Here is a 23,498-nt window from a genome sequence, read left to right as displayed (position 1 = left end):
TACCTCCATATTAATGATGCTTAGCCTTAATGTTAAGATTAATTTTAATTGATTTTATTGTCAATTGATAGAAGATTTCTATGGTCAGGAAATCTATGAGCCTATTGTAAATAGCATGTTTTGTATTAAACCATTGAACATTAATCTACATCTTTTGAAACGATGTACTGGTTGAACTCATTGCAGCAACTGAATGTGTGTGCATGCTGCCTTGTGTGCATGTGTCAGTCTGGAAGAGTGAAAGTGAGAGAAGAATTAGAAATTTTTGAGGAGAAGTGAAGGGAATAGAAGGAGAGCTGCTGTAACTGATGCATTCTAATCTGATAGCAGTTTTCTTGAATTCACACTTTTGCACAAACTTGCACTTACTAAAGAATATATATGCATGTGAGGGATAAGGGAAATAAAAGATAGGGAGTTTAAGTTGCAATGAAATCTATAGTCCTCAAATTTGCTTTAAGTATCTCCCTAGGAGATAATTAAATAAGTTAAAATGGAAGTCTATTTTAAATTTAAAGCATTTTTGACATATATGATATATAATGTCTTAAAATTATAAATAGTGGAAAAGAATGCATGAGAAAAAATAAATAGACAATTGCAGCTGTTCTACACACCTAGTTTCATGTGATATTGTGACATTTGTGTCTAAACAACGAACCCCATTTGTTCCCTAAGATTTCATTACAATTTTTTGAGAACTCACTAAAGATACAGAAGAATTAGATGAAAGTTCCATGGTATTATTTAAGTTTGGTAATCTACCTTATACCTAACTGGATACGTGCTTCAGTATTACAGGACATGATTACTGAGAAAAGAAAAAAATGTTCTAATGAAAACTGGAGGCTTGAACCAGCCTTTGACAGTTCATCAAATACTCTATTTAATTTGGAAAATTAACCAAGCTATCACAGAAATGAGGGAATTCTTTTCTTGGTAATTATATTCTGTATAGCCTTCTTTACTTCCTTATTCCTGAGGCTATAGATCATAGGATTCAACATGGAGATCACTACTGTGTAGAACACTGAAACCACTTTGTCCTGGTTCAGGAGGTAGCTGGAACTGGGTCTCAGATAAGTGTAGATGGAGGTGGAATAGAACAGCATTATAGCTGTCAGATGAGAGGCACACGTGGAGAATGCTTTGTGTCTCCCTTCCCCTGAATGCATACGAAAGATGGAGAAGAGAATGTAGGAGCAGGAGGATAGGATGACTAGCAGAGCTCCAATCAGATTCACACCAGCAAAAGTGGAAAAGATACTTTCATTCAGCTGTGTGTCAGAACATGAGAGCTTAAAAAGTGGAGGGCTGTCACAGAAGAAGTGGTGAATGACATTGGAACTGCAGAATGGCAAGCTGCTTACATAACTCGTGTTAACCATGGAGTTCAACAATCCTGCTGTAAAAGCCCCTGCTGCCATTTTAAGGCAGACTGTCCTGGACATGATCGAGGAGTAAAGTAGAGGGTTGCATATGGCCACGTAACGGTCATAGGCCATTAACCCAAAGAGGATGCATTCAGTTGTGGCCAAGGTGATGAAGAAGTACATCTGCAGGAAGCAGCCAGTGAAGGAAATGGTTTTCTTCTCTGATAATAAATCAACCAGCATCTTTGGGGTGATGGTGGATGAATAACAAACATCCACAAAAGACAGACCAGCGAGGAAGAAATACATGGGTGTGTGAAGTCGGGAGTCAATCCTGATTAAGAGGATCATCCCAACATTCCCCAAAACTGTAAGCGTGTAAATCACAAAAAAGAGCAAAAAGAGGCTGATCTGTAGCTCCAGCTTGTCTGCTAACCCCAAAAGGATGAACTCAGTCAGTGAAGTATAGTTTTTTCTCATCATTTATTACAGATTTAGTCTGCTTAATCTTGCACTGTGTGTAAATATTTCCCTCTCCAAAGCTTACAGGAAATAGTAGAGATGTTAATGAGGCTATTTACACATCGAAAACAAAACAGCCTAGGATAATACACCATACTAAATAGAATGACTAAAGTAAGAGGAAGATTAGGTGACAAATGGATAAGCATTTGAATTGAAAAAGCAATTGTCTGTATTGGATCAAGGTAGCAGATCTCTCAAATCACTGCTCTAAGTCCAAATATTTCACTTCAGGTCCTGCAAATGCAACATATGTTGTTGTATTCTTTCTCTACCATCCCGCATGCAAAATGCAAAGGATAGAAATATCTTTGCCGAAGTCTCTCCCATTCTCTTAACAAGTATGTGAGTTTAACTCAATTGTATTTTTTTCTTCTCAAGACCACTCTGTATATTCTTCAACTCCAAAATTCATGTATTGCTTCCCCAAAATCACTCTTCTGTACCCCAAGCAGCAAAACTAGTGACCGTTTCAAATAACCAATATTTTGACATCCATCATATTCTTAAGAGTGATTTATTTTTTAAGAGTGGCGCCTGAGCTAACAACTTTTGCCAATCTTCTTCTTTTTTCTTTTTTTTCTCTTCTTATTCTCCCCAAAGCCCCACAATACATAGTTGTATATTCTAGTTGTAGTCCCTCTGGTTGTGCTATATTGGATGCAGCCTCAGCGTGGCCTGATGAGCAGTACCATGTCCATGTCCAGGATCCCAACCAGTGAAACCGTGGGCTGCTGAAGTGGAGCACACGAATTTAACCACTGGGCCATGGGGCTGGCCCTTTAAGAATGATTTTGTAGTGTTATAAAAATGAACCAAAAAATTGTTCTCATTACAAGGTATGCTATCAAGTTAATGTCATGTGGTAGCAGAGAAGTACCTGTCCACTGCAGTGAAAAAAGCACCAGATCCTTATGTCTTCCTTCCCAGCGTCTTACTTGTGTAGTCTATTTTCTTTTTTATTAGAGTTCTCAGTGAGAGCTTAAAAATAAAAATAAGAAAATAGTTATTTTTTAAATGAAATGAAATTCAGTAAAAATTTGAATTACCTATTTGTAAAGATTTGAGACATCTTCTGAGTAAATACATGTTGCTGCACTTTTATTTTGTTTTCCTTGAAGAAGACTGAGCAACCATGGGGAGTAGATTATAGCTTTTCATTGTGAAGTCAATTCTCTAAAGGTAGAAACTCCAGTCTCAAAAGAATAAAATATGATCACATGTGAACATGTGAAATCAAACATTATGTGGGACTTGCATCATAAAGTGCTTCCTGATCTCTATGTTACTTTAAAGTCTTTTGCCAACATAAAAACATAATAATAATTATTGGTCATTTTCATTGCCTCCCTTTCTATCTTTAGCTTATTCCAAAAGGGTACACAGCCCACTACCAAATTATCATTCTTCTCTTTGCCTGTTTGTGTGTGTATGTGTATGTCAGGGTAAATTTAAGCTTCAACTCAACTCTGTTATTGAATGATTAATGAGAGTGAGAAATTAACTAAATCATTGCACAATGTTTAAATAAATATTTTCCTGGGAGAAATGGGGCAAAGGATAAGAAAACCTAAGATCCTTTGTTCCTTGTTATGATTTAAGAATTTTATTGGCTCTTTGCAATTATTGTCTATGATTCTGAGCCTAGAAGAGAATGAAACTATAGATTTTCCAGATCAATTATGCAAGCAAAACGAGGTGAAATAAACTACATTGGGTGTCCATATGCACGGGGTGTTTTTGCATAGAAAACTCATAATGCATTGAGTACTATATTACAATTTTCCATTTAAGTTCTTAATTAATCCTTACATCAGTCTTTGAGGTTGACATTATTTTACACATTTTGCAGATGAGGAAAGAAAGACTTCAAACTATTGTGGGGGCCTGGAATTGGCCATCCCAAGATATGTCTGTTTGGCGTGATGATTATTTGGGGCTGGTTACTTTGCAGACAGGAAAGCAATTGAAAAGTAGAATTTACTTACCCTTTGTAAGAGACATTTACATTTAAAGGAAATCTCTATCTGTAAAGATGTCTTCCTCTCTGTACCAGGAAGAAGGGGAGATGACCTTATCTCTAGAAACTCTTAATCAATGGGGAAGGCAAGGACTTAAATCTGCATTTGTTTATTGCGCTTGTCTGGTAACCTCCTGTAACTGAGTCCCCCACCCCCAACATCCTCCTTTGTCTTTAGCTGGATATGATATTTAAGCTGGTGGTTACAGCCATTTTGGTGAGTTTCTCAGCTTGCCTGAGCCTCTCCCATGTATACATTGACAAATAGAAATGGCAAGAAATAGGATATACTGGAGTACATGAGGAAGCCATTTGGTGTAAACCTAATTCAGCCTGACTTTTTTTTCCAAAAGGACCTGACTGTGGCCATTGAGCATGCATTGTGTATCTGCTTTAAAACATTTACTATGTCAAGAACAAATGACCTTAAGATAAAGGTGCAACTTCCCCCCCACATTGGCATTTCCTTAAAGATAAGCATTTTTCCTTAAGCTAGAAACTGATGACTGCACTTACCTTTGACCACCCAGCTCAAGACAACAGACCTCCTACCCTGCTGTGTTCACCGAGACAGCAGAACTATCTGCTGTCCCCATTAATTGCTGTGCCGACAGAGCAGTCTCATGACTATTGTAAAAGGGACATTTCAATCCTATGTGAAACATCCTGTTTGGGGGTATATAACCACTCTGTGCACCCCACTTCTTTGGTGCCATTTCTTCCTTTGGGAAGAAAGGCCCCGGGCCATGGTCCTCAGATTTTAGATAAAGCTTTGTTTAATTTTCTCTTGCTATTCTGTCTCATGTGAATTTAATTTGTTCTCTGGCCAGAACCCAGAGAGGGTAGAGGAAATATCTTCCTCCCCTGCACTATTAAATGACTTTCCCATGGATAAATAGGAAGTAGAAGAATTGACTTAAGAACAATCTTCAGCAGAAAGAATACTTAAGTTACCTAATTGTTCTGTCCAGTTCCATTTTATTTTAGTCACTTAGAAGATTATAAGTATATACAAACATATGCATGTGCATAAATACACATATGCACACATATATATGTGTCTTATATACGTGTGTGTGTGTATCTTCTAGTAAATCCAATCTTCCAATCATCAGAACAGGTAGAGTAGTTCTGCATCTAAAGAAAGATCTGTAACATCATACAAGATATCATTAAAATTTTGGTTTGTAAAGATTGCATCATCCCATTAAAAACTACCCCTGGTTTACATCTATCAAATATATAATATGTATTTGCTAATGTGTGAAAGTTAATCAACAATTTGAGAAGTGGAAGTACTTAAAAAGAGTTTGTAATTGAGCAAACAGAAATGTGAATGAAGAGAGACAGGAGGAGAATCAGTATGGTGAGTTATCACGGAACGAAGGGAAGGAGAGAATTTATGAAGATAGAAGATCCTTAAACCCTAAAGAAAACATGTATCAAAAAGGAGATTGAATTTATTGAACAAAAGATTAAAATTGAAAATCTTGAAAGACGTTTCATTCAGGAAGAAGCAGAAAGAAAAATAAATAAAAAAATTCAATTTAAAAAATGGTTAAAAATGATAAAACAATATGTTAGAAATTGTCATTTTTTTAAAGTCAGGTTTACTGTGCCATAGTTTTCCTGAAGTAAATTATCACCATTTTTAGGTGTGTGGTTTGGTGGATTTTGACAAGCACAATCTTGTAACTAAAACTAAAATCAAGGCAGAATATTTTGTCCATCTTAATAAATTCCATTGTGACCCTTTATAGATAATTCTATCCTTCCCCTAGCCTCTGATAGCCACCGGGAAACCATTGGTATGATTCTTTTTGGCTTTTCCAGAATGTGATCTAAGTGGAATCACATAATTGTTGGAGGAGGTCATCAGAGGACGTGACTTCCAATTGACCCATGTAATGGGCCCCAGGAATCGAACACTCCTCACCCCCACCCTTGTCATTGAGATGTAGATTCCACCTAGTAGTTCTGTGCTAGTAGCCATTTCAAGGATGCAATCTTGAAAGAGTAAGTGTTGTTGAGAATATCTGGACTGAATACAAGACTGAACCCCATTAAGTCCTCTATTTGTACTTTTAAGATTTGGCAAGCAGGTGGGGAGATCTACTGATCTTGCAGTCACTCAAGACAAGACTCTTATATAAGTTCCCTTGCTTAATAAGGCTGCCACTTACCCATCTGGAGTGCTCTGGCTCTTTCTTCAGTCTCTTCTTGCACTACTTGTGGGACCAGTTTGTGAACTAACAACAGTGTGTAGCCTTTTGAGTCTGGCTTCTTTCCCTCATTGTATATTTGAGAATAAGCCATTTTGCTGCTTTTACAGTATCAGATTTTTTTCCCTCTTATAACTAAGTACAAGTATATTCTATAGATATATCATCAGCTGATGGCCATTGGGTATGTTTCCAATTCAGAACAATTATGTCTAAATCTCCTCTTTGCATGGACTTATGCTTTATTAATCTTAGTTACAAAGGAGTAAAATTGTTGGAACCCATGGTAAGTATAAGCTATTTAAGAGACTGGCAAACTTTACCAAAATTGTGTTGTTTTGTATTGACATCAGCAATGTTTGAGAGTTCCAGTTGCTTTAAATCATCACCAGCAGTTGACATTTTCTTTTTTAAAGTTTTAGCTATTCTAACAGTTAGGAATGTATTTCTCACTTTGATTTTAATTTGAATTTCCATAATGGCTAATCATTTTGAATATTTTTCCATTTGCTTATTTGCTATTTTTATTTCTTCTTTGGTGAAATATCTGTGAAAACCTCTTTCCTATTTTATTTTGTTATTTGTTTTATTATTATTGAGTTATAAAAATTTCTTATATATTCTGGCTGTAGGTCCTTTAATGGATGTGCACTTTGACAATATTTTTTCTAATCTGTGGCTTGGCTCTTCTATTTTAAGGTATATTTTTAAAAACAGATTATAATTTTGATTAAATCCAGTTGATTAACTTTTACTTATGCATTTCTGCTTTTTGTGTAATATCTGAGAAAAATATTTCTAGCCCAAGGTCAAAAGATTTTCTCCTATGTCTTATTCAAGAATTTTTATTAAGTTTTATATTCAGGTTTATCCCTTTTCCCTTGATTTTGGAATATGATTTTATATGAGTTATGGCTCTTTGCTTGCTTCCTTCCTTTCTGTCTCCTCCCTTCCTTCCTTCCATTCTTTCTTTCTCCATCCCTCACTGTCACTTTTTTCCTTTCTTTTTCCTGTTTTTTTTCTTTTTTAGCAAATTGATGTCCAATTGATCCTCTACCAATTTCTTTTTCAAAAGACGATCCTTTTTTCTGTAAATTTACTTTGATATTTTGAAAGATTAATTGGCCCTATCTGTGTGGATCAATTTCTGAACTTTATGCTGCTCCTGATTACCATAGCTTTTTTGTACATGTTGAAATCAGGTACTGCGTCATGCAAAATATTTTCCAAGATTTTGGCTATTTTTTGCCTTTTATTTTAACTATTTCATTTCAGACTGTAAATTTCTACAAAAGGGCTACAAGGAGTTGATTGGTATAGCTTTGTATCCATAGATCATTTTGGAGACAACTGATGTCTTAACAGTAATGGGTCTTCCAGGCCGTGGCCACAGTACATCTCTCCATTTATATGGTTCTTCAGTTTCTCACATCAATATTTTGTTGAAAGCATACAGTTCTTGTACATATTCCATTAGATTTACCCCTAGATATTTCATGTTTTGATGCTATTGCAAATGGTAATTTTTACATTTAAAATTTTGAATGAAGTACTATTTTTTCTCATGTCCAACCTTTATTCTGTTTTTCTCTTGTTGTTTTTCTTTTCTTTTTTTTTTTTCTTTTTGCCTTATTGCACTGCTAGAACCACCGGTACAATGCAGAATGTAAGTGGTGAGGGCACGGATTATTCCCTTGCTTCCTACAATGGAGGAAAGCATTCATTCTTTTATCATTAAGTATTATGTTAACTGTAGGGTTTTTGTTATATGCTATTTATCAAGTTCAGGAAGTTCTATTCCTAATTTGCTGAGATATTTTGTTATAAATAAATGTTGGATTGTGTCCAATAATTTTTTTATGTATCCATTGAGATTCTTTTTTCTTTTTGAGAATGATAATATAGTGAATTGCATTGATTTATTTTTAATGTTAAAGCAAATTTTTATCCATGGGCAAATCTTACTTGTTAAACATTTTCCATTTGCTCTAAGTTATCAAATTTATTGGCCTAAAATTGTAAGTAGAATTCCATTATTGTCCTTAAGTTGTATTAATATGAAATATTAATTTCATAAATGTCTCTAGCGATGTTCTCTATTTTCTTTCCTAACAATGTGTGACTTCTTGTTTTCTCTTGAATGGTGTGCCTATCAGCCTAACGGTTTTCTAATCTTTTCAAAGAAACTTCTTTTGGTTTAACTGGTTTACTCTATCAATTCCAATGTCAGCACTTATCTTTAGTACCTCCTTGCTTTTGCTGGCCTTGGAGTTAATATCATCTTCTTTGCCCACTTCTTAAAATGAAAGCTTTCGATATTGATTAAAAACCCTTTGTGATTTATAATATAAATATTTAATTCTATAAATTTTCTTCTAAATACTGCTTTAACTATGTTCTATGATTTTTCATATGTTGCGTTTCTAATTTTTTTAAATAAAAATTATATTTTATCAAATTAAGAAATTTTAATATCCAATCCGAAAGTTCTAATTTAAGTATGCTTTCATTAATATCCATGTTTAATGAACTTCTCTTAAGAAAATTTAGCAACTTGCTTTTCCCCTAAAGACATCATTAGGTGCACCTTAACTGATGTGACTTTTGTTTCTCTCCAGACCTACACTTCCACAATTTATGCTCTGAATGGAGAGTTTTCTTCTTCCACATGAAAGAGGGTAGTTGTGTTGAGCAATTTTCATCTATCAAATATGAGAATCTACTTTATACTAATTATAAGATTACATTCTTGTAGTGAACCCTAGACTCAGGCTCTCCATTGAACAGGATGATGTGGGGTCATATTTGGAAGTAGGTGAACCCATTGTTAAAATTCATTGCCCTATGTATTTGATGTACTTGCACTTTTGCCTGCATGAGTATACTCATTTACTGCTTCTCTTTTTCATTTAGCTTCTCTGGCTAAAATTGAGTAAGAAAGTCAGATCAAGCCAGCTCCAAACAATAGCTCTACAAGGAGGTATGTCTTAGGTCCATGCAAGAAAATGGTTCAGCTTTGGAATGGGCCATTCTATTGGGCTTCTTTTCAGGGTACACTTTCCATCATGGTTTTCTTGAAGCACTTACTCAGGAATTACTAAAATTTATAAATCGAATTCCAATTGGCTAATAAATTGTGTTTTTATTTCTTCTATTTTTTAGAATCTAAATGATAGGAAGTGTGAGTATAAAAAAACCTTTATTAAATATGTTTGGGGGTGAATGAAGTCTTCAACAAAAAAGCCTCTGCAAGGCAAAGTAAACCATGGCAAAATGCAAAGACAACACATCAACTAGGATAAAATATTTGCAAATCAATTCTCAGGAAAAGGGTTGATCTCCAAAATATAAAGAACTCATACAACTGAACAACAACAGCAAAAAACAAACAACTCAATAAAAAATTCGGGAGGATATGAACAGACACTCTTCAAAGGAAGATATACAGATGGCCAACAGACACATAAAATAATTCTCAACATCACTAATTATTAGGGAAATGCAAATTAAAACTTTAATGAGATACCACGTCACACTAGTCAGAATGGCTATAATTACCAAGATGAAAAATAACAAATGTTGGAGAGGATATGGAGCAAAGGAACACTCACACACCGCTGGTGGGAATGCAAACTTGTGAAGCCACTATGGAGAACAGTATGCAGATTTCTCAAAAAGTTAAAAATAGAAATACCATACAATCCAGCTCTCCCACTACTGGATATCTATCCAAATAGCTTGAAATCAATGATCCAAAGAGATTTATTCATCCCTATGTTCATTTCAGCATTATTCACAATAGCCAAGATGTGGAAGCAACTCAAGTGCCTATCTACAGATGAATGGATAAAGAAGATGTGGTATATATATACAATGGAATACTACACAGCCACAAAAAAAGACAAAATTGTCCTATTAGCCACAGCATGGATGGACCTTGAGGGTATGATGTTCAGCGAAATAAGCCATACAGAGAAAGACAAATACTGCATGATTTCACTCATATATGGAAGATAACAAATACATGGATAAAGACAACAGATTAGTGGTTACCAGAGGGGAAGGGGGTTGGGGGGTGGGCTAAAGGGACAAAGGGGCATATATGTATGGTGATGGATAAAAATTAGACTACTAGGGGTCAGCAAGATGAAGTGTATTCAGGAATTGATAAACATAATGTAAACCCAAAATTACATGATCTTATTAACCATTATAATCCCAATAAAATTAATTGGAAAAAATCAATAAAAGTACCTAGGTAATGCATTTTTTTTTTAGCCAAACATGTATATGGTCATTTCTTGGAATTTGGTTCTGTTAATTTCTTATGACAGTCTTTCACTGCAGTAATACTTAAAGAATGCACAAACATGAAAATTTAGTCTCCCTTTCTCCCTGATTTATGAAGATATCCAAAAAATTCAAATTAGACATCATTAGCTTCATTTTTAAAAAAAATTTTAGTTCTTTATTTTTATGAGATATTTTCCTCATATGGCATTCTCTTTATAGAGAAATGCTATTTTTTAATGTTTCTCCTCTATACTCACCCAAAAAGGCATATAGTGTCTTTTACATGCTAATTAAGATCTTCCAGTGTCCAGAAAAACAAGGATCAGTTATAAGACTATAAGACAGGTGATGTTTGGTTGAGGTAAGACTAACATTGTGTATTTATTGAAGAATAAATTTATTCTTAGATGGCTGTCTAATACGTATCCTTGAATATTTAACTTTTTCATATGTGTGATATAGTCCAAAATTAGGAAATCTCAATTATTTCTTTTAAGCCATATCTTTAGCTTCATGTCCTTATCTACAACCTCTATAAAGGCTTACCTATGAGAAATCCAGATGCTTCCCCTAACTCTGAAACTATAGGTTGTACAGTCTGTAATGAAATTTGCTGTCATTTCAACTCCTGCTAAAAATGTCAAGTGCAGTCCTAGTGTCTGCAAAAGTTACCAATAGTGAATGCACATTTCAAAAGACAATTTTGGGGGCCCGCCCAGTGGCGCAGTGGTTAAGTTTGCACGTTCTGCTTCTTGGCGGCCCGGGGTTCACTGGTTCGGATCCCGGGTGCAGACATGGCACCGCTTGGCACGCCATGCTGTGGTAGGCATTCCACATATAAAGTAGAGGAAGATGGGCATGGATGTTAGCTCAGGGCCAGGCTTCCTCAGCAAAAAGAGGAGGACTGGCAGTAGTTAGCTGAGGGCTAATCTTTCTCGTAAAAAAAAAAGAAACGGCAATTTTTTGTTCATAAGGAACTATAAGTCAAGATGCATAGTATTTTCTTGGGAATCAGAAAGTTGAGAATAATTATAAATATTAGAATTTTTTTGCCCTTGAAGGTGATTTTTTTGCAGAAAATTCTACTCAATGTCCACCCAATTATTAGCTATAAATTCTATAGCCTTAATTAAAAACTTATTTTCTCTCTCTATAACATATCTAATAGATTTTAGCAATCACTTCTGAGGGGCCTTTGCATAATAATTGCTCTAATTTACAAAATTAGTTAAGTAAACATCTTCAAGTATTTTAAATGGGAGGTGTAAATTTTATATTTGATGTTAATTTAAATTGTAAACTCTTGGAATTAACAAGAAGTAATAGGAAAACAAAATATTTATATAAATTTGTAAATTAAACAGAGTTAGGAGCTCTTAAGTGTTACAATACTGATAACAAATTTCAACTTAACACTTTCAAGACTAAATCATTTCATCATATATACTTGAAAGGATATCAAGGCTTTTACTATAATAAAGCAAATTTTATTAAATAATACTAATATAAATAATACCAGATAAGTGCAGATTCCTTGGTAACACATATACAAACTTAGTAAAATGGTCATGATTTTCTTAAAATTTTTTTACACTTAATTTTACATCTTATCATAGTTGAATGAATGTACCCACATATATTGTCATCCCAATGAGGTAATATTATTTCTAATCATAAAACTTAAAAAAGGGTTTGACTCAACCTTCTTTGACCCAAATCTGGATTACAGTTATATACATAATCAATCATCTTTTATCTTCTAAGGAACTCTTGAATGGATTCCACATTTTGTTTATTTTTAACATATGTAAATGTATAATATTTGAACCTGATGGAATAGTAGAGGATGTAAGTATATTTCCCAACAAATGATAAATGCATGTACGATTGATGGGAATCTTAAACTTATAAATGAATTTTCCAGTAAACTTTAAAGGCTTTGAAATTAATAGAAGTCTATATTATTTTATATTATCTAGATCATTAAACTCTTACAAATATCTACAATAACCATAAGCAAGCAGGATTTTGTGGCTATTACCCTAAGAGTCATTTCAGTATCACCCAGAAAACCAGTGGCTTTTTAAAGCCTTCTACAACTTCTCCACCAGAGGGTTGAATATTTCCCTGGGTTCCAATGTCTTCAGGTTCTGTGCAACCAGCATTTCTCAGCACTTCCCTGATCAGCTGACCCAAATCCAGAGTTCGGCACCTGAGTTCATAATATTTGTCATTCGATGATAAGGCTACACATGCACACTGAGTCCATGAATACAGAAAGAGGTGGGGATAGGGCTGTCTTCTGGAACACAAACTCACTATATATCTGGTAGTTTTCTCATGACTCCACAGAATAATGAGGAGGTGAGGGGGTATATCTTCTCTTTTGAAGACCTCTGACTTATAAACTTTCCCCAAATCCTGACCCTTAACCCAAACTAATTGTGTGGTGTTTGCCTTCACCCTCCTCACCACAATAACTAATTGAAATAGCCATGACGTCTATGACTTTGTCAGACTTGAGGAACATCTTATGGGATTATTTTCTTAACGGGGATATAATGTTCATAGGTGCAAACATTACTGTTCTGCCACTGATGTGTTCTCTTGTGATAACAGGAAAAACAGAAAACAGTAGAGGCTACTACAGCAGTAGCAAATTAAAAAATGCTCAGGCAGATTTAGAATCCAACTGGGAAAATTGCCTTGACAGTAACTGAAGTTCTTGGTATTTATTCTATAATAAATCCAATTGCCTTCTATGAAAATAAATATTTTAAGGACTAAAACATTGAATTAATTATTTTCCACAGAGGAAAGGACTGGGAAATCTATCTTTGGGTGGAGGCATCGTAAAGTTTGATACCCCCACATTCTGCATTGTGTCTTTGCTACCAATAGTTTTGTCTTCAATACCATCAGTGACTTGCTTTTTGCTAAGTCCAATGGATTTAATTCTTTAACTTAATAATGTCTCTGAAGAATTTTACACATCTGTGAAAACTTCCATATATTTACTTTTTTTATTATTATTTTTTCCTTCTGATTATCTTATGAGGTAACATAGACATTGACTTTCATGGGAGGTACATAACAGATATAGCATTCAGAATATTATAGTCAACTGACTGGGTATAAATCGGGTAGTCATCAAAGGGACACTATAGTTTATGAGATATAGGGTAAATTCTATATTTTCACATGCCACTTACTCAACTATTACCAAAAAACTACATAAAAGAGAGTTTGAAAGGATAATTTTAAATGATATAAGTGATCATTGTTATCTGATAAAGATGATATTCACTTTTCTTGATTCAGATTTCCACATATCTTGATTTTATTACATAAGATTGTTGTATACTCATACTCGTTGTATAATTAAACTTTTTTAAAGAGTTCAACATCAAAGGTAGAATGAACCTTTAATTACAAAAACTTATTCAATTGTATTCATTGAACATGTTAATAACACAATTTATCATTTTCAGCTATTTGTTTATATTTTTCTAATAAACATTTTTAGAGCACAAATCTTTGCAGTTATTGACCAGGTTAATAAAACAGTGTCTGTCACATGGAATAACTTCAATAAATATTTATGGATAAATGAAAAAATAGACTTTATTTTATTTTAAAATATAACTTTAAAAATCTTTGTCAGTTTTATAAATGATTAGATTTATAATTCATCACTTCTCAGATTGTGAACATTTTTTTTTTCTTTTTGATGAAGATTAGCCCTGAGCTAACATCTGCCCCAAATCCTCCTCTTTTTGCTGAGGAAGACTGGCCCTGAGCTAACATCCGTGCCCATCTTACTCTACTTTATATGTGGGACACCTACCAAAGCATGGCTTGCCAAGGGGTGCCATGTCCACACCCAGGATCTGAACCAGCGACCGCTGGGCCACCAAACTGGAACCTGCGAACTTGAACTTAACTGCTGTGCCACTGGGCAGGCCCCGAGATGGTGGACATTTTAATGTATGCAATTTATGTAAAGATGAACCTCAGGATGCTCATATTTTACACTAATAAGTTTATTCAAATTACTAAGGCAAATGTATATAAAAGTTTTAAATTAAGGATGTAAGATATTTAGGTCCTTTATTTCACCATTTTTGTTGTTGAAAGCATGTGTGTTTTTTTATATATAGAAGAATGAAATATATGTTGATTCACTGAATAACTGTAACATCTATTGATTTCTCTTGAAATTAAATAAGAAATAACATAATTAGGAAATATGCTGATGCTGAGTCCCATATTTTCCCCAGTGCAAAAGGTAGTAATTCACAATTTTCACAGGGATTCGTTACACTAAAGTCAAAAAATGTTGTGGAGGAGTCCTCATATCTTTACCATGTATTCATTAATTTTATCTCAGCATAGTCATTGCTTATGGTACTTACCCATTCATTAATAATTGCTCTGCATACTCTTTGAATTTAAGCTAAAAAATGCAGCAAAGATATTTGTTAATGAGGTTCATTGAGCATTCACTTTGAATGGCTAGTCTGTCTCAACAGGTGGCAGCATTAGAACTGCAAATTTGTGAATTACAAAGGTAAAATAAGGATGCTTTAAAAAATAGTGGGTAGTAGCCTTTAATGAAATGTCTTCTTTTGCAATAATTCCAAACGTTTATGATTTAGTTGTTTGAATTTTTGCTCCAAAAATTTATCATCGCAAATGGGGTTTTTTAATCTTCCTTTATGTCAATAAAGGTGCAAGGTAAACCAGACAAATTACATTTGGAGATTCAAACATAATTTCAATTCGTAATTAATATTGTATTGACATCCTATAATCAAAGCTAATAAACAGATGTTTAGTGATACTCAATTTAAAATTATGTAAAAGAGGAGCTGGCCCGGTGGCACAGTGGTTTACTGTGCATGTTCCACTTCCGCGCCCCAGGGTTTGCTGGTTCGGATCCCGGATGTGGACATGGTACTGCTTGGCAAGCCATGCTGTGGTAGGCGTCCCACATGCAAAGTAGAGGAAGATGGGCACTGATATTAGCTCAGGGCCAGTCTTCCTCAGCAAAAAGAGGAGGATTGGTAGAAGATGTTAACTCAGGGCTAATCTTCCTCAAAATAAATAAATAAATAAAAAATAATAAAACATGAAAATTATGTAAAGGACAATGATGTCCAGTGTTGACAACTGTAGGTAATAATTAATTGTTGGAGGTAGTAGCAGAGAAAAAACAAAACTAAATTTTAAAATATATAAGGAATAAACTCATATAAATGGGTAAAATGACAAATTATAAGAATTAATAAAAGAGTTTGGGTTACTGAATATATGATCAATATTTAATCTGAATGTTATTTGCATTACTTCATCACTGTAGAAAATATTTAGAGCGTAATTATTTAAAGGAAATAATGTATAATACATAAGGTCCTTAGGAAAATATCCATATTAAATACTGGGTACTTTTTTTTTTTTTGGCTGAAGAAGTTTCACCCTGAGCTAACATATGTGCCAATCTTCTATTGTACATGGGTTGCCACCACAGCATGGCTGCTGACAAGTGGTATAGGTCCACGTCCAGGAACTGAACTCAGGCCACCAAAGCAGTGCTTGCTGAATTTAATCACTATGCCACAAGGTTGACCCCTAGATACTCATAACTTTTATGGAGAAAATGATAAAATGCCATTAAAAATTTTAAATATGAGCCAGCCCCATGGCTGAGTGGTTAAGTTTGTGCACTTTACTTCGGTGGCCCAGGGTTTTCCCAGTTCTGATCCCTGGTGTGGGCCTAGCACCACTCATCAGGCCATGCTGAGGTTGCATCCCACATAGCAGAGCCAGAAGGACCTACAACTAGAATACACATCTATATATTGGGGGGCTTCAGAGAGAAGACAAAAATTTTGAATAAACAATATAAATAAACAACGACACCATGTTTACCAGGATGACTCAATATTTTAAAGATATAAGTTTTACAAAATTGGTCTGTCTTGGTGACATTCATTCTTATACACCCTTTCCCCTTTTTACACTTAGCCTACCATTTCACCCTGCATTTACTTCCATTTATATTTCCATTCTATCCTCCAAGTATCAGGCTACTTGGTATTCTTAAAGATTACTTTATGTTCAGGCAATATAGCAACAACAATGTTGAACCTGGTATTATCTTAATGTTTTAATTGGTTAAATTACCCCTAATATTCAAAGGCAATCCAGATTATGAAAACGCACACACACATACATGCACACACACACACACATCTGAATTCTATTTACTAATTGCTTCCACTTCTTTTGAGTTCTCACATTTAAATATGTGTATGTTTTTCATAATTACTACCAATAATAATGTAGAAGCACATGGTCATCAACAAGTGGAACTTCACACTCTTTAAAATGAAAACAATATGTATAACATGCATGTATTTAAATTATGTAAGTCATAATAGTAAACCCCAGTGGAGTTCATTTTTAATAATTCAGTTTTTCCTTGTAGAGCCTCATGTAAGAGAGACAAGAACATATGCAACAATTTTCTCTAAAACTTTGAAAAGGCCAGATCTATGAATGCTACAATTTGGAAAGATAGTGCGGCACCTTGCTTTCCCCAGACCCCTCTTTAGCTGGTTTAATGAGTAGTAGCATTCACAGAATCATTGGGGATTCTATCTTCCAAAGTCCCTGAGCCAAATATAAACACAGTCAGGTAACTAAGAGAAAGGGCCAAGCTTCCTCTCAAAGCCAGGTAGGTGTTATAGTTATATGTTCTAACAAAATAATTATAAATGCCTTCTTGGGTTTTCAAAAACAGCAACTCTCAACACATGCTGTGAAGAGACAGTGAAGAAAAACCATCTGCCTCAAATCCACTCCAATTATTAAGATAAGTGAAACAGAATTAGACCATTGCCAATTTAACTGACTGTCTTGAATTAATTAGTGGGTTTATTCCATATTTCCTCAGGTAGCTCTATCTAAAGCTTTATAAACAATGAAAATATAATTATGGAAATTGCAAGAGCGAGTTTATTTGAAAAAATTCTTTAAAATCTAAGATTGATTATTACAAACTGTTGACTTTTGTTAAATCTGAGGAAAAGAGCAGTGATTTATTTGGCCCCATTACCAGAGCCAACCTTTAAACTCCAAGATTAATTTATGCTACGTGATTGATTTTACAGCAAAAGAAAAATGGCATGGAAGGCAGTCAAGAGGAAAATTAGTATTTATTACATGAAAATCAAAGAAACAAATATGAGATCAGTGAAATAAGAATAAACTCATCTTCAAAGTAATAGATTGTTTTGTTTAAAAACAAAGTCCATCAAGGCAAAGCTATGCAAACAAACCTAAATAAGAAAAAAAGCAAAGGTGAAAAAAAAATCATCTTAGTCAAAAGCTGTTTGGCCAGTATGACAACATACAGTTCCGTCTCTATTTTCCTTACTTGTTTTACTTTGAATATACAGCAAACATTTAGAGGATATCTATGGTAGCAAATTTTCACGTATTTTCTTATTTAATTTTCACAACTGCCTCTTTAGGAGGGTTTATAAATGAAACTAATAGTTAAGCTAGGAAAAAACTAAGAGTTAGACATGAAATCACAGCTTAATGTGGTAGAAAGTGACCAGCCATTCTTTTCAACCAGCGAAATTCTGTAAAATGGACATAATCAAAGCTATCTTTTAGCATGGTTTCCAGTTCTTGAATTGTTGTGGTATAATTTAACTCACACTGATAGTAAAGGGTAGATCTCTAAGCCCATGTCTTCCTTGTTCTTTATTCAATATTAAGGAAGTATTATTCCCAAAATATGAACTGTGGAACACCATATCCATTAATGTTCACTGAAAATAGATTCATTGTCAAATTAACATGAAAAGTACTGTATATTTATTTCTGTTATTGGAAACTTCCAAAACATACTAGTGTATTTTATATTTCTGTGAGCTTTTCTTAAAAATTTTTAGCCAAGCATTTCCCAAATATATTAGGTATCGTAATCTTACTTTTCAGGTATTCTGGCTTATATGATAAAGTCTAAAATAGGATTAATTTAATGATCTAATTTTTCCTGGGTGAAAAACCAGATCCATGATGCGTATGTGATCTAATGTGCCCAAAGCATGTGCATTGTCCTTAAAATTACATTTGAGACTTTTTGACTGCAAGGATTAAAACATATTGAAAACGTTTTCTGATTCAATCTTAATGAAAAAAATCTGATATGGACTAACCCAAGCCATGGCATAATAAATGTGAGGAAACCAGAGGATGAAATGATAACTATCTGTTGGAGTAGAAAAGAATGACTTCTTGGAACAAGTGAGTTTTAACAAATACATAATGTTGTTTGATGAATGAAAGAACATGTTTGAATTTTTTTCATTCTCTACATTAGACCCTTTTATTTCTCATTTTCTACTTTTATGGATAATCTATAAATTGTATTAAATAATATTATGTATATATGTATATAAACATATATGTATTTCTTCTTTCTTGTTTTATTAATGTGTCATGTATTATTTGTCTCAGTTAAAAGATGTCATAAAGGATAATTTTGCTATATATCTCAAAAATTTACATATTAAATATTGAATTGTTTTGTTGTTTGTTAAGTATTGTAGTTCTTTAAAATATAGGTACTTACCTTGTGTTCTGGAATCTGGAATATACTGTTATCCAGGATCCAGCTCCTGAACTCTCTCTGTTAAACAAACATTTCTCTTAGGAATCTTTAGCGGGATTTTAATTTTTCCAGGGTTCCTTGTTGGTGTGTAATGCCAGTTTATATCCCTGGTGAGCCTTTGATCCAATTAAAGTTTTATATCAGGCTAACTTTTCAAACTTGCAAGAAGTGACTTTACTGTGGATTGTTATAGTTAAACAAAACTGTGCACTTTTCCATAGATGCTAGTAGATTGAATTCATATATTTCAGATAAACTCTTTGGTTGTTTTCTTTTTCCTCTCATTCCCTGCAGATACCTCAAAGGGGAGGCAGATAAATGGATAACAGAAATGTCCGTGTGATAACTGAATTCATCCTCCTGGGGCTGGCTGACAACCCTGAACTGAATACTGTCGTCTTTGTGCTGGTTCTCTTAATCCGTCTCATCACTATGGTGGGCAACATCACAATAATCTTGGCCAGCAACCAGCTCTACTCTCCCAAATACTTTTTCCTTAGCCAGTTGGCTTTCTTGGATTTCCGCTATTCCTTAGTCTTCATTCCTTAAATGTTGGTGACCTACATATCAGGACTGAAAGTCATCTCCTATCACGGTTGCCTCCTTCAGTATTCCTTTGCCAGCATGCTCCTGACCATAAAATGCTTCCTCCTGGCTGCAATGGCCTATGATTAGTATGTTGCCATTTGCCATCCACTTCACTACAAAGGTCTCATGACCCCCAGGTTCTGCACCCAGCTGGTGACAGCTTGCTACCTACTAGGTTGTGCCAACTCATTCACCCACCCGAGCAGCTTGCTCTGTCTGTCTTTCTGTGTGCCCAATGTCTTTAACCATTAGTTTTGTGATATCCCTTTATTCTTTCAGCTTTCCTGTTCTGACACCCAGTAGAGTGAGGTTTTATTTACTGTCCTCTCTGGAACCACATCAGTGACTACCTTTCTGATAGTGGTTTGTTCCTATCTAGGAATTCTTCTCACTATCCTGAAGATGAAATCTACCGGGAGCAGATAAAAAGCCATCTGCACATGTATCTCCCACCTAATGGTAGTGACTCTTGTCTATGGAACAGTGTGATATTTACTTACCTGGGAACTAGCTCCAGCTGTCCACAGGATACAGCCAAAATCCTATCCGTGCTGTATACCCTTTTGCTGCCAATACTAAATCTTCTGATAAACAGTGTGAGAAACACAGAAGCCAAAGAAGCAATTAAAAGGATTATTAAGAGAAAAATATTTCCTCAGTGACCATGAATTTTCAAGTATAAATATTTAAGGAATATTTATTGATGCTACAGACAGGTACATTGTTAAATACCTTTGGAACTTGTTGGAGAAAAGAAGGATGGTATTTTAAAAGCAGCTTATGTGCAAATATATATTCATTATTGACTTCTGGATAATTATATAATAATATGTGTGTGCATATACATATATATATGCAATACATTCTGTCAGAGAGGAGAACATTTTGCTCTACTCTCTTAAGATTACTAATTGCGGTCCTGTGAATGAAACTGACAAAAGACAGATTAACATGAGAAAAGACAAAGTCTATTCATGTGTATGTAAGAGTGCACCAAAAAAGTGCTTTACTCAATAATTAGCGATGGGGTTTATACACCTAATTTAAAAAGGAAAAGAGAGAGGGAATAAAGGGTTCCATTGCAAAAACAAGTGGACTTTTAACGGAACAAATGGGAGATAAGAAATTTTGTGATATTGTTTACGCAGGTGCAAGTGGTCCTCTCTGTTTTCTTCCTGGCAAGGAGAATTCCCCAGGGAGAGAGGATTTATGGCAGCCTCTATAGAAGTTTCTCCCTTTAGTTAGATAAAGGAATTTCTGAAAAAGCTTCTTTCTGCATCTATTGAATCCCAGCTCTTTTCTGTTCAAAATAATTATACGCCACTGTGTAATTTGAATCCTTTCAATTCTAAAATTATTATTTTGAATCTCTACTAAATTCCTATATAATAAATTTACACTATCTTCTAAGGTTTGGTTAGTTATAAAAGAGGATCTTCAGTTTTTATAAAGGATATAGTAGAACCAGTAGGTGACAATCACACAAACATACAAATAGAAATACATGCACACATATCTTGAGAATCGATTCCAGAGAATAAACTTATTCTTCCTTCTCCTTTACAATGCTGGAAGAGCTGACCCATTTTACAGATGAAGAAACAAAGGATCAATGTAGTTAAAAGCTTACCCAAAAGAAGACAACATCAATATTTGAGAAATAGAATTCAAACACACATATATTCATATACTTACTCACAGGCCTCCTCCCATTTTACATAAACAATAGAATTTCCTGTATGTATTTTGTATGCCATTTTTTATCAGAACTATTAAAATCTGAATACTTAACTTTACAAAATAATTCCATGGGAACAGAAGGGGTTCTTTTTATGGGAACTCCATTTCTGCCAGTTGTTTAACAGAAATACCAAAATGGCAATGCAAAGATCCTCTACTGTATCAGTACTTTGGAATTTGCTAAAAATTAGCCTTTAGAAAACTTCCATAAAACAGTAGTACCATTTAAAAGTGCTAATTTTGTTAAAGAAAATGACGATAGAACCCCATTTTCCTTATGTTCATCATTCCATATAGTGTTTATTGCTCCGCTTACTCAGACATGCATCCAAAAACCTAGTCCAGTACCGTTGTTATCACAATTGTTAAGAAAGCAAACATAGCCTTCGCTAAATGACACCTTTGCAATATGTAGGGAACAATGGTTTTCAGTTTGGGAAAAGAGTGTTTATATCTATCAAATGGAAAAATATTTAGCTCATAGCAATAAATCTTCTCTGTTAAAATCTATAAATCTATGGAATCTTATTATTATTACTTAACAATTGAATATATGTAAATTTGTAACAAAGTGGGTTAAAGCAAGTTTTACTTCATTGTCTCTATACGGTCCATATTTTCTTCCAGAATGATCCCATTGTCAAATATTTTAACTGCATATAACCATAACAGCCATGCCTTTTCCAAAAAAAATTAAGCACTGTAACTGTTATAACTAAGTTTTAAAAGCAAAACTAGTATTATGACTTAATAAAGGAATCCTTAGGACATGGCAAGCAGCTGTCTGAATGTTATCACACAATCACAGACTAAAATTTAAATCTACATTGGGGCCACGAAAGCCTCCATCTCCTGGTGTTAATACTTCAGGTTTTAATGTCATAAAAAATAATATATGATATAATGATAATTTCATTTTTCTAATTGTTTCCATCTCAATATTTTTTAATAATGAAATTCTTTGACAAAACACATGGAAATATTTTTATTTTGATACTTTGCTAATTTACTTTCCAAAAGACTTATATAAAACCTAATTCTTTCATCAATGCAATTATATTTATTTAAAAGTTTAGTTATTTTACCTAATAGACATAAATAAATAATGAATGGACCTCATAATAAAATCTCAAGAATGCAAGAAAAAGTCAAAACCAATACTGTGAAAATTAATGAAGATACAATGAGCAATCATGTTCTTCCTTCCTCACATTATCACTTGATTTCATGAGAAAAAATTTGAGAACATAGAGTTTTTCTATTCTTTTTACTCGAAAGTGGACTTGAGGACATAGTCATTGGACCAAAATCAAGAAAAGGAAGGCATATTGAATCAAATATAATGGATAAAATCAAAGGAAATGGGCATTTTGAAATATTATAGAATGACAGACGTATTGTTTTAGTAATTCCATTAAAACTATGAGGAACCCAGAAGTCTTTAAATATTTCTTACTCAAGCTGTAAATTTGTAGAGCAAATTTTCCCAGTAGTTTTAGGTAGAAATATAAAAGGACAGCAACAATTAACTTGTCAGACCTAGCAAGATGGTTTATACACAAAGATAATTTCTCCAACAATCACTAAGGGACCCTAGTCAAGAAAAGATTTCCCTGAAGTTTGCTGCATCTACGTCTTCACTTTTTGGTGATCTTGTTTGTGACAAAATTTTTATGCTTTTTATTTTTTTTCTTTTGAGGAAGATTAGCCCTGAGCTAACTACTGTCTATCTCCTCGTTTTGCTGAGGAAGACTGGCCCTGAGCTAACATCCATGCCCATCTTCCTCTACTTTATACATGGGATGCCTACCACAGCATGGCTTCTGCCAAGAGGTGTCATGTCTGCACCTGGAATCACAACTGGCGAACCCCGGGACACCGAGAAGTGAATGTGTGAACTTAACTGCTGAGCCACCAGGCTGGCCTCTATGCTTTATAAAGTTAAACCAGTAATTTAATCTGATTTAATGACACATGAGTATATGTAGTCTTTTTGTTTAGATCTATAACCAACCTGAAGATATATGTTTGATTTTGTTGCTGTTACAAGC

At 34.2% G+C, this 23,498-nt stretch overlaps 1 protein-coding gene and 1 pseudogene across 1 annotated transcript; one reads left to right on the top strand and one right to left on the bottom strand.

Annotated features, from left to right (window-relative positions):
* Positions 1–911: 911 nt before the first annotated feature.
* Positions 912–1,856, bottom strand: LOC124233990 (olfactory receptor 5F1-like). Its single transcript, XM_046651255.1, has one exon. The coding sequence runs from the start codon at positions 1,854–1,856 to the stop codon at positions 912–914; it is 945 nt and encodes a 314-aa protein (XP_046507211.1).
* Positions 1,857–19,437: 17,581 nt separating this feature from the next.
* Positions 19,438–20,369, top strand: LOC124233991 (olfactory receptor 1052-like; annotated as a pseudogene).
* The last annotated feature ends 3,129 nt before the right edge of the window (positions 20,370–23,498 follow it).

Source organism: Equus quagga, unplaced genomic scaffold, assembly GCF_021613505.1.
Source record: "Equus quagga isolate Etosha38 unplaced genomic scaffold, UCLA_HA_Equagga_1.0 599_RagTag, whole genome shotgun sequence".
NCBI classification, from domain to species: Eukaryota; Metazoa; Chordata; class Mammalia; order Perissodactyla; family Equidae; genus Equus; species Equus quagga.
Note: the sequence above shows the minus strand (reverse complement) of the source record. Positions and strands in the feature narration are given on the sequence as shown.